This window comes from Oncorhynchus mykiss, chromosome 25 (genome assembly GCF_057628025.1).
Source record: "Oncorhynchus mykiss isolate SJ-2025 chromosome 25, ASM5762802v1, whole genome shotgun sequence".
Classification (NCBI taxonomy): Eukaryota; Metazoa; Chordata; class Actinopteri; order Salmoniformes; family Salmonidae; genus Oncorhynchus; species Oncorhynchus mykiss.
Window position 1 is genome coordinate 8,024,384 of NC_143046.1, and position 12,987 is coordinate 8,037,370.

A 12,987-nucleotide genomic window follows, 5' to 3' on the forward strand; every position below is an offset into this window, starting at 1 on the left:
AGTCAATCCATCAATCAGTACTCATCGTTTTATCACGTAGTGTCATACAGATGGGGTGGCAGGTAGCCTAGTGGTTAGAGCGTTGGATCCCCGAGCTGACAAGGTAAAAAATCTGTCGTTCTGCCCCTGAACAAGGCAGTTAACCCACTGTTCCTAGGTCATCATTGTTCATAAATAAATAAAGGTTAAAAAATATATATATATAAAAAAACATCCCTGAGAAGATAACGGTAAGAGAAGAGAGTTCATTTTGAATCATAATTTTACTGTGTTGTGTCATATCATACATACCCAGAGCGCAGAGAGCGCCCTAGAGGGTAGATATAAATGTGATTGGTTAAGTCTAGGCAAAAATGTGATTGGTTAAGTCTAGGCAAAAATGTGATTGGTTAAGTCTAGGCAAAAATGTGATTGGTTAACCTTAGGTAAATGACTCCAACTATCTAGGCTCTTAATTATCAGCTAACTTAACTGCTGTGGGGTTGTTTTTAAGAGCACAGTAGCACCTCCTGGTTGAAACTCCACCGATCCATGTTTCATTTTTCCTTTTGTTTTGTCTGTTTTACACACCTGGTTCCCCATCTCATAATGATGTTCCTTATTTAACCCTCTGGTTTCCCTTTCTGTTTTGTGCGTGATTGTCTTTCGTGTATTCCGGTGTGTTGTATTTTGAGTCTTGTTTTGTCCTGGTTTGGAACGGGATTTTGTTATGTTTTGGATTGAGTAAATCAGTGATTGTTACTCTTATCTCTTTGTTACTCTGACAATATGACTAAATAGTTAATCAGGGTAAACTGGGATATGACTAAAGAGTTAATCAGGGTAAACTGGGATGTGACTTAATAGTTAATCAGGGTAAACTGGGATATGACTAAAGAGTTAATCAGGGTAAACTGGGATGTGACTAAATAGTTAATCAGGGTAAACTGGGATGTGACTAAAGAGTTAATCAAGGTAAACTGGGATATGACTAAATAGTTCATCAGGGTAAACTCGGATGTGACTAAAGAGTTAATCAGGGTAAACTGGGATGTGACTAAATAGTTAATCAGGGTAAACTGGGATGTGACTTAATAGTTAATCAGGGTAAACTGGGATATGACTTAATAGTTAATCAGGGTAAACTGGGATATGACTTAATAGTTAATCAGGGTAAACTGGGATATGACTTAATAGTTAATCAGGGTAAACTGGGATGTGACTTAATAGTTAATCGGGGTAAACTGGGATATGACTAAAGAGTTAATCAGGGTAAACTGGGATGTGACTAAATAGTTAATCAGGGTAAACTGGGATGTGACTAAAGAGTTAATCAAGGTAAACTGGGATATGACTAAATAGTTCATCAGGGTAAACTCGGATGTGACTAAAGAGTTAATCAGGGTAAACTGGGATATGACTAAATAGTTAATCAGGGTAAACTGGGATGTGACTAAATAGTTAATCAGGGTAAACTGGGATGTGACTAAAGAGTTAATCAAGGTAAACTGGGATATGACTAAATAGTTAATCAGGGTAAACTGGGATGTGACTAAAGAGTTAATCAGGGTAAACTGGGATATGACTAAATAGTTAATCAGGGTAAACTGGGATATGACTAGAGAGTTAATCAGGGTAAACTGGGATATGACTAGAGAGTTAATCAAGGTAAACTGGGATATGACTAAAGAGTTAATCAGGGTAAACTGGGATATGACTAAAGAGTTAATCAGGGTAAACTGGGATATGACTAGAGAGTTAATCAGGGTAAACTGGGATATGACTAGAGTTAATCAGGGTAAACTGGGATGTGACTAAAGAGTTAATCAGAGTAAACTGGGATATGACTGAAGAGTTAATCAGGGTAAACTGGGATATGACTAAATAGTTAATCAGGGTAAACTGGGATGTGACTAAAGAGTTAATCAGGGTAAACTGGGATATGACTAGAGAGTTAATCAGGGTAAACTGGGATATGACTAGAGAGTTAATCAAGGTAAACTGGGATATGACTAAATAGTTAATCAGGGTAAACTGGGATGTGACTAAAGAGTTAATCAGGGTAAACTGAGATATGACTAGAGAGTTAATCAGGGTAAACTGGGATATGACTAGAGAGTTAATCAGGGTAAACTGGGATATGACTAAATAGTTAATCAGGGTAAACTGGGATATGACTAGAGAGTTAATCAGGGTAAACTGGGATATGACTAGAGAGTTAATCAAGGTAAACTGGGATATGACTAAAGAGTTAATCAGGGTAAACTGGGATATGACTAGAGAGTTAATCAGGGTCAACTGGGATATGACTAAAGAGTTAATCAGGGTAAACTGGGATATGACTAGAGTTAATCAGGGTGATTTTTCCACAAATGGACAGGTGTTTTCCTTTCCATGGTAACAAGATCTTATCCATTTTTTTGCAAACGTTCTCTTAAAACGTATTGTAATGAGATCCTTTCTTTCTTTCAGGATATGTATACCGAGTATGTCCACGTCACCACCAGACCATTTTATTGGTAAACTACGCGGTAATGTAAAAGTAGTATTGTTGTGAAATCCGATACATAATAAACTGATCATAGTCTGGTTGTCATCCAGAGAGGTTCGAAAAAGTATCTAGATCCTCTATGAGGCTGTGGGGAGATTCTAATTGTGGATTTAAAAGAAAACGTGAATCATCAGCGTATAATGACACCTTTGTTTTTAAGCCCTGGATTTCTATTCCCTTGATATTATTGTTGGATCTGATTTGAAAAGCTAAAGATGGCCACAATAAATAGATATGGAGATAGTGGACAACCTTGTTTTACTCCTCTTGACAGTTTAAACCTTTCTGAGAAGTAGTCATTCTATACTATTTTACACCTAGGGTAACTATACATGATTTTAACCCATTTTATAAGAGATTTATAAGAGATATAAGTAAATGTTCCAGGCATTTCTATATAAACTCCAGTCGTACTTAATCGAAAGCCCTTTCAAAGTCTGCTACGAAGAGCAGGCCTGGATTCCCAGATTTTTTATAGTGTTTTTTTGTTTCTGGTACTTGCCTTATATTATCTCCAATGTATCATCCATGTAAAAAACCTGTCTGATTAGAATGAATAATGTCCGACAATACTTTTTTAATTCTACGTGCTATACATTTTGCTCGAAATTTTGCATTACAACACTGAAGTTTAAGGGGCCTACAATTCTTTAAATGGACTGGATCTTTATATTTGGACAGGATCTTTATTTTTCTCACTTTGTATCCTTGCATGATTCTTGCCATTCTCCTTTGACCTCTCTCATCAACAAGCTATTTTCACCCACAGGACTGCCTCTGACTGGATGTTTTGTGTTTGTTGCATCCTTCTTGGTAAACCCTAGACACTGTCGTGCGTGAAAAGCTCAGGAGGGTGGCTGTTTCTGAGATACTGAGTCCGGCGCACCTGGCACCGACGATCATAACATTATCAAAGTCGCTTAGGTCACACGTTTTGCCCATTCTAACGTTCAATCGATCAGTAACTGAATGCCAAGCCACAGCCACGTGACTGTCTATAGGAGAAATACATTTTCGTGAATGGGGTGGCGTGCCTAATAAACTGGCCTGTGAGAGTAGATCAAATAGGAATAGTTCACTCCCAAAATCATAGTTAGGAAAACTCCTGAAGTAGACTGAAGTAGTATGCAGTTGTATCTTACCTATGACGTAGGACAGCAACAGATTCCATCCGGTAATAAACGCCAGTAGCTCTCCCACCGTCACATAGCTGTACAGATACGCAGACCCCGTTTTGGGGACGCGGGCCCCGAACTCAGCGTAGCACAAGCCGGCAAAGATGGAGGCCACGGCAGCGATGAAGAAGGATATGATGATGCTGGGACCTGACGACGTCCTAGCAACCTAATAGATGTCATTATCAATTAAATCGATTTTATAAATCCCTTTTTACATCAGCAGTTTCCAGATACAAGGCCAAAACCCTAAAGAGCAAGCAATGCAGATGCAGAAGCCCAGTGGCTAGGGAAACTCCCTAAAATATTAGAGAAAGGTCCAGACACTGTTTTTGCGATTTCATTTTTGTATTTTCACTTACCACAAACAACAATTCACTTCCCCATCCTCATTGTGCATTATTTACAATTTCATGTGTACACCTTCTGGAGACCTGCATCACTATACTGAAAGCGTTTGACATATTTGGTTATTTCCGGAGCACCCGTACTGCACAGCGAGAACGAGGAAGTGTATCACTGGTTGGGGTAAGTTTTTCAAAAACAAATGAAGTCCCTCCTCTTTTACACTGCTATTCTCTGTTTATCATCTATGCATAGTCACGTTAACGTTAACCTACATGTACTGTACCTATTACCTCGATTACCTCGACTAACCGGTGCCCCCGCACATTGACTCTATACCGGTACCCCCTGTATATAGCCTCCACATTGACTCTGTACCGGTACCCCCTGTATATAGCCTCCACATTGACTCTGTACCGGTACCCCCTGTATATAGCCTCCACATTGACTCTGTACCGGTACCCCCTGTATATAGCCTCCACATTGACTCTGTACCGGTGCCCCCTGTATATATCTTCCACATTGACTCTGTACCGGTACCCACTGTATATATCTTCCACATTGACTCTGTACCGGTACCCACTGTATATATCCTCCACATTGACTCTGTACCGGTACCCCCTGTATATAGCCTCCACATTGACTCTGTACCGGTACCCCCTGTATATAGCCTCCACATTGACTCTGTACCGGTACCCCCCTGTATATATCCTCCACATTGACTCAGTACCGTAATACCCTGTATATATCTTCGCTATTGTTATTGTTGTTATGCTGCTCTTTAATTATTTGTAAATTTTATTTCTTATTTTTTACTTAACACTTATTTGTCTTAAAACTGCATTGTTGGTTACTGGATTGTAAGTAATTATTTCCCTGTAAGGTCTACCTACACCTGTTGTATTCGGCACATGTGACAAATAAAATTTGATTTGATTTGTTTTACTGAACAAAAGGCACATCTCAATAGGTGGCCCTGATATACTCATGACATGGTTAGGTTAAATGTTAGGTTAAAGTTTTACGATAAAGTGTTACAATAAAGTGTTACGTAGAATTCTTACATTCAAGTGAAACATTAAATTGTTACATTAAAGTGTTACATTAAAGTGTTACATTAAAGTGTTACAATAAAGTGTTACGATAAAGTGTTACAATAAAGTGTTACAATAAAGTGTTACGTAGAATTCTTACATTCAAGTGAAACATTAAAGTGTTACTGTTACGGTGCGTGAATGAGGACCCAAAAGCGAATTAACGTAAACAGAACTTCTTTAATAACAAAACATAGGTAGGCTCAGATGGACCGGCAGATTCCGACAGGACAGGACAAGGTTGCAGCAAACATGACGATAGTCTGGTTCAGGCATGAAAAACACAAACAAGAATCCGACAAAGACAGGAACAAAAACAGAGAGAGAAATAGAGGACTAATCAGAGGGAAAAAGGGAACAGGTGGGAAAAGGGGTGACGAGGTAGTTAGGAGGAGACAAGGAACAGCTGGGGGAAAGAGGGGGAGAAAAGGTAACCTAATAACGACCAGCAGAGGGAGACAGGGTGAAGGGAAAGGACAGAAACAAGACACAACATGACAATACATGACAGTACCCCCCCACTCACCGAGCGCCTCCTGGCGCACTCGAGGAGGAAACCTGGCGGCAACGGAGGAAATCATCGATCAGCGCACGGTCCAGCACGTCCCGAGAGGGAACCCAACTCCTCTCCTCAGGACCGTACCCCTCCCAATCTACTAGGTACTGATGACCACGGCCCCGAGGACGCATGTCCAAAATCCTACGGACCCTGTAGATGGGTGTGCCCTCGACAAGGATGGGGGGGGGGGGGAAGACGAGCGGGGGCGCGAAGAACGGGCTTGACACAGGAGACATGGAAGACCGGGTGGACGCGACGAAGATATCGCGGAAGAAGAAGTCGCACTGCGACAGGATTAATGATCCGAGAAATACGGAACGGACCAATGAACCGCGGGGTCAACTTGCGAGAAGCGGTCTTAAGGGGAAGGTTCTGAGTGGAGAGCCAAACTCTCTGACCGCGACAATATCTAGGACTCTTAGTTCTACGCTTATTAGCAGCTCTCACAGTCTGCGCCCTATAACGGCAAAGTGCAGACCTGACCCTCTTCCAGGTGCGCTCGCAACGTTGGACAAAAGCCTGAGCGGAGGGGACGCTGGACTCGGCGAACTGAGATGAGAACAGCGGAGGCTGGTACCCGAGGCTACTCTGAAAAGGAGATAGCCCGGTCGCAGACGAAGGAAGCGAGTTGTGGGCGTATTCTGCCCAGGGGAGCTGTTCTGACCAAGACGCAGGGTTGCGAAAAGAAAGACTGCGTAAGATGCGACCAATAGTCTGATTGGCCCGTTCTGCTTGACCGTTAGACTGGGGGTGAAAGCCGGAAGAGAGACTGACGGAAGCCCCAATCAAACGGCAAAACTCCCTCCAAAATTGAGACGTGAATTGCGGACCTCTGTCCGAAACGACGTCTGACGGAAGGCCATGAATTCTGAAAACATTCTCGATGATGATTTGTGCCGTCTCTTTAGCAGAAGGAAGCTTAGCAAGGGGAATAAAATGAGCCGCCTTAGAGAACCTGTCGACAACCGTAAGAATAACAGTCTTCCCCGCTGACGAAGGCAGTCCGGTGACAAAATCTAAGGCGATGTGAGACCACGGTCGAGAGGGAATGGGAAGCGGCCTGAGACGGCCGGCAGGAGGGGAGTTACCGGACTTAGTCTGCGCGCAGACCGAACAAGCAGCCACGAAGCGACGCGTGTCATGCTCCCGGGTGGGCCACCAAAAACGCTGGCGAATGGAAGCAAGCGTACCCCGAACGCCAGGATGGCCGGCTAACTTGGCAGAGTGAGCCCACTGAAGAACGGCCAGACGAGTAGGAACGGGAACGAAAAGAAGGTTCCTAGGACAAGCGCGCGGCGACGGAGTTTGAGTGAGTGCTTGCTTTACCTGCCTCTCAATTCCCCAGACAGTCAACCCGACAACACGCCCCTCAGGGAGAATCCCCTCGGGGTCAGTGGAGGCTACTGAAGAACTGAAGAGACGAGATAAAGCATCAGGCTTGGTGTTCTTAGAGCCCGGACGATAAGAAATCACGAACTCGTAACGAGCGAAAAACAGCGCCCAGCGCGCCTGACGCGCATTAAGTCGTTTGGCAGAACGGATGTACTCAAGGTTCCTATGGTCAGTCCAAACGACAAAAGGAACGGTCGCCCCCTCCAAACACTGTCGCTATTCGCCTAGGGCTAAGCGGATGGCGAGCAGTTCGCGGTTTCCCACATCATAGTTACGTTCCGACGGCGACAGGCGATGAGAAAAATACGCGCAAGGGTGGACCTTGTCGTCAGAGAGGGAGCGCTGAGAAAGAATGGCTCCCACGCCCACCTCTGACGCGTCAACCTCGACAACGAACTGTCTAGTGACGTCAGGTGTAACAAGGATAGGTGCGGATGTAAAACGATTCTTGAGGAGATCAAAAGCTCCCTGGGCGGAAACGGACCACTTAAAGCACGTCTTGACAGAAGTAAGGGCTGTGAGAGGAGCTGCCACCTGACCGAAATTACGGATGAAACGACGATAGAAGTTCGCGAAGCCGAGAAAGCGCTGCAGCTCGACGCGTGACTTAGGGACGGGCCAATCAATGACAGCTTGGACCTTAGCGGGATCCATCTTAATGCCTTCAGCGGAAATAACAGAACCGAGAAATGTGACGGAGGAGGCATGAAAAGAGCACTTCTCAGCCTTCACAAAAAGACAATTCTCTAAAAGGCGCTGGAGGACACGTCGAACGTGCTGAACATGAATCTGGAGTGACGGTGAAAAAATCAGGATATCGTCAAGGTAAACGAAAACAAAGATGTTCAGCATGTCTCTCAGGACATCATTGACTAATGCCTGAAAGACAGCTGGAGCGTTAGCGAGGCCGAAAGGAAGAACCCGGTATTCAAAGTGCCCTAACGGAGTGTTAAACGCCGTCTTCCACTCGTCCCCCTCCCTGATGCGCACGAGATGGTAAGCGTTACGAAGGTCCAACTTAGTGAAAAACCTGGCTCCCTGCAGGATCTCGAAGGCTGAAGACATAAGAGGAAGCGGATAACGATTCTTCACTGTTATGTCATTCAGCCCTCGATAATCTATGCAGGGGCGCAGGGACCCGTCCTTCTTCTTAACAAAAAAAAACCCCGCTCCGGCGGGAGAGGAGGAGGGGACTATGGTACCGGCGGCAAGAGCTACAGACAAATAATCTTCGAGAGCCTTACGTTCGGGAGCCGACAGAGAGTATAGTCTACCCCGGGGGGGAGTGGTTCCCGGAAGGAGATCAATACTACAATCATGCGACCGGTGTGGGGGAAGAGAGGTGGCCCTGGACCGACTGAACACCGTGCGCAGATCGTGATATTCCTCCGGCACCCCTGTCAAATCACCAGGCTCCTCCTGTGAAGAAGAGACAGAGGAAACAGGAGGGATAGCAGACATTAAACATTTCACATGACAAGAGACGTTCCAGGAGAGGATAGAATTACTAGACCAATTAATGGAAGGATTATGACAAACTAGCCAGGGATGGCCCAAAACAACAGGTGTAAAAGGTGAACGAAAAATTAAAAAATAAATGGTTTCGCTATGATTACCAGAAACAGTGAGGGTTAAAGGTAGCGTCTCACGCTGAATCCTGGGGAGAGGACTACCATCCAGGGCGAACAAGGCCGTGGACTCCCTTAACTGTCTGAGAGGAATGTCATGTTCCCGAGCCCAGGTCTCGTCCATAAAACAGCCCTCCGCCCCAGAGTCTATTAAGGCACTGCAGGAAGCTGACGAACCGGTCCAGCGTAGATGGACCGACAAGGTAGTGCAGGATCTTGAAGGAGAGACAGGAGTAGTAGCGCTCACCAGTAGCCCTTCGCTTCCTGATGAGCTCTGGCTTTTACTGGACATGAAGTGACAAAATGACCAGCAGAACCGCAATAGAGACAGAGGCGGTTGGTGATTCTCCGTTCCCTCTCCTTAGTCGAGATGCGGATACCTCCCAGCTGCATAGGCTCAGCACCCGAGCCGGCAGAGGAAGATGGTAGTGATGCGGAGAGGGGGGCAACGGAGAACGCGAGCTCCTTTCCACGAGCTCGGTGACGAAGATCAACCCGTCGCTCAATGCGAATAGCGAGTTCAATCAAGGAATCCACGCTGGAAGGAACCTCCCGGGAGAGAATCTCATCCTTTACCTCTGCGCGGAGACCCTCCAGAAAACGAGCGAGCAAAGCCGGCTCGTTCCAGCCACTGGAGGCAGCAAGAGTGCGAAACTCAATAGAGTAGTCTGTTATGGATCGATTACCTTGACATAGGGAAGACAGGGCCCTGGAAGCCTCCTCCCCAAAAACAGATCGATCAAAAACCTGTATCATCTCCTCCTTAAAGTCCTGATACTGGTTAGTACACTCAGCCCTTGCCTCCCAGATTGCCGTGCCCCACTCACGAGCCCGTCCAGTAAGGAGAGATATGACGTAGGCGACACGAGCAGTGCTCCTGGAGTAAGTGTTGGGCTGGAGAGAAAACACAATATCACACTGGGTGAGGAACGAGCGGCATTCAGTGGGCTCCCCAGAGTAACACGGCGGGTTATTGATTCTGGGCTCCGGAGATTCGAAAGCCCTGGAAGTGGCCGGTGGATCGAGGCGGAGATGGTGAACCTGTTCTGTGAGGTTGGAGACTTGGGTGGCCAGGGTCTCAACGGCATGTCGAGCAGCAGACAATTCCTGCTCGTGTTATATTAAAGTGTTATATTAAAGTGTTACATTAAAGTGTTATATTAAAGTGTTATATTAAAGTGTTACATTAAAGTGTTACATTAAAGTGTTACATTAAGGTGTTACATTAAAGTGTTATATTAAAGTGTTATATTAAAGTGTTACATTAAAGTGTTATATTAAAGTGTTATATTAAAGTGTTATATTAAAGTGTTATATTAAAGTGTTATATTAAAGTGTTACATTAAAGTGTTATATTAAAGTTTTACATTAAAGTGTTACATTAAAGTGTTACATTAAAGTGTTACATTAAAGTGTTACATTAAAGTGTTACATTAAAGTGTTATATTAAAGTGTTACATTAAAGTGTTACATTAAAGTGTTACATTAAAGTGTTATATTAAAGTGTTACATTAAAGTGTTACATTAAAGTGTTACGATAAAGTGTTACATTAAAGTGTTACATTAAAGTGTTATATTAAAGTGTTATATTAAAGTGTTACATTAAAGTGTTACATTAAAGTGTTACATTAAAGTGTTACATTAAAGTGTTACATTAAAGTGTTACATTAAAGTGTTATATTAAAGTGTTACATTAAAGTGTTATATTAAAGTGTTACATTAAAGTGTTATATTAAAGTGTTACATTAAAGTGTTACATTAAAGTGTTACATTAAAGTGTTACATTAAAGTGTTATATTAAAGTGTTACATTAAAGTGTTACATTAAAGTGTTATATTAAAGTGTTACATTAAAGTGTTACATTAAAGTGTTACATATGGCTAAGTATTAAAGTATTAAAAGTGTTGACAGGTAAGTGTTAAAAAAGAGGATAAAAGGATAAGTGCAACAATCAGAGATGTATCCATATATCGCCCCCTAGGTAATCAATCCCCACCCCCCAGGGCCACCAAGTCAACAGTGTTAAATTAAAATAAATGAGTTTACTAAGAAGAAGATGTATCCATGCCTCTCCAGAGAGAACGTAGACCCCTGCCCCCAGGGTACTCCCCACCCCTAGGGCCACCAGGTCCAGGGTGGTCAGACAGCGGTTGAAAGTGGACTCCTCTCCCTCGGGCTCCAGAGGTTTTCTCCTGGACAGGCTCCGTACAAAGGAGCTCAATGAGTGGCAGGTCATCCTTCTACTGGGGTCAGGGGTCAGGGGTTGTGGGAGGAAGAGAGGGGGGGGGGGGGGGTGTAATGAGAGAAGGTAGAGAGAGAAAAGGGTATCAGCGAGGGGGGGGTCACCCCTAACACTGACTCATTCCTGACGACATGATGTTCAAGAACATTACTTTCTAATAAGATCAAAAGTTACATTGAAGAAAATGCATTTAAAGCTGTCTGTCTTTACCACAGTTTGAAAGATCAGCGGTATAATATCAGAAACATAATCAATAAACCTTGATCGGTTTCCATGTATTTCATGAAGTCTTCTACATGCAAACCGTGCTCTTTGTAAGTCCACGGTAAAATCCATAAGCTACGTCATGGACTGTCCCTATCAGTGACATTCTTACACGAGGCACGCTAACTCCATGAGTTCCACACCACTGGGTGACAAGTTTGCAGTCTTCTTTTAAAACGGCCCAAAATAACCATCATTACTCTGTCCAGATAATCAATACATCAATATTTGTTTGTCTGCTTACCTGTTAGCGAGTGATTCCCTGTTACAGAGCTGTGCTGTGTTTAGGAGAGACAATTGACCGTGTTGATTATTCCTTCCTTCAATCACTTAATTATTTTATGCCTCCTCCTTAATCACCTGCCTGACAGAAGAGTACTGTTGCTTGTCGTTTTTCTCCTGATGCCCACTGGCTCTATAACTACGCCCTAAACCTGCCACATGACTCACGACTCTAGCCAAAACTTAACTTGACAACTTTTATCCACGGGATAAACCTAAATGAGTCAAGTATGTAAGGAAATATTTACGCTATGTCATGAAAACACATGTTAATTAAACAGATATGTCACATAAAAACATGTATTAGGAATGTAATATCTAATAGCAGGTGTGTGAATCAATAGAATGTGTACTCACCTTACGATAGAAGTTCCATGTTATCATGTGTTCTGAGACGGAACATTGAGAATCAGAGACATTCCATTCAGCTCTCTCTCTCTCTCTCTCTCTCTCTCTCTCTCTCTCTCTCTCTCTCTCCACTGGGTGTTCTGTTGGGCCACTGCTCCCTCCTTCCTTACATTGGAGAGGACAAAAACCGAGGGGGAAGAATGAACCAGAGAATGATCCGCTAGCTAAATGCCACTATCTCGAAGGAGAATATATACAGTGGGGTATGAAATGACTGACACCCTGTTTAAAGGTGAGCAGAAAATCTATATACTGAGCTATATTGTGTGCTCCAAACATTTTGAAAATTATTTTATTTTATACTAATACAGTTGCTCAGAGAAAGAGATTTTGTTTAACAATAAATATTTGTTTTTCTCAAAAAGGTAGGGGTCAAAAAAAAATTCAATATCTCACTTTGCGAGAAAAACAGCACCCATTTTGAACCCTACCTTTTTGAGAAACTAAATTATTACTTGTTAAACAAAATCTATTTCTCTGAGCAATTGCCAGAACAGCTTCCAAGCACCTTGGCATAGATTCTACAAGTGTCTGGAACTCTATTGGAGGGATGTGACACCATACTTCCACGAGAAATTCCATCATTTGGTGTTATGTTGATGGTGGATAACTGTCTCAGAAACCACACCAGAATCTCCCCTAAGTGTTCAATTGGGTTGAGATCTGGTGACTGAGACGGCCGTGGCCTATGGTTTACGTCGTTTTCATGCTCATCAAACCATTCAGTGACCACTTGTGCTCTGTGGATGGGGGCATTGTCATCCTATGGGGGCATAGCCAGGGTAGCCAAAATAATGGCCTGCCCAGTATTTTGATACATGACCCTAAGCATTATGGGATGTTAACTGCTTTATTACAGTTTTTCTCAATTGCTAAAACACTAAAACCCATTGGCTGAACAAAGTTCTCAGTTGCCTGGACTCATTTAGCTAATTATGCAGTCTGTTGTCAATACCTTAAACCATTTCACATGATAAAACACAATTTGCAGATCTCACTTACACTTTTCAGCAAAACTCTAAACACATTCTCATTCTCAAAACACATTCTGCACTCTAATGCACATGT

General features: G+C 43.3%; 1 protein-coding gene across 2 annotated transcripts in view; it reads right to left on the reverse strand.

Moving 5' to 3' along the window:
- Positions 1-12,024, reverse strand: part of LOC110504480 (cationic amino acid transporter 2) — a 28,649-nt gene extending 16,625 nt beyond the window's left edge. The window contains exons 1-4 of one of the 2 annotated variants that reach the window (XM_036969850.2): positions 11,869-12,024; positions 11,474-11,507; positions 10,792-10,966; positions 3,673-3,874 (exon numbers count right to left, since the gene is read on the reverse strand). In XM_036969850.2, coding sequence (XP_036825745.2) covers positions 3,673-3,874; positions 10,792-10,959 — 370 coding nt within the window. In that variant the 5' untranslated portion in view covers positions 10,960-10,966; positions 11,474-11,507; positions 11,869-12,024. Of the gene's footprint in view, positions 1-3,672; positions 3,875-10,791; positions 10,967-11,473; positions 11,508-11,868 lie in introns of those variants that run through there. The other variant, XM_090220005.1, reaches the window with a different exon arrangement.
- Positions 12,025-12,987: the final 963 nt, after the last annotated feature.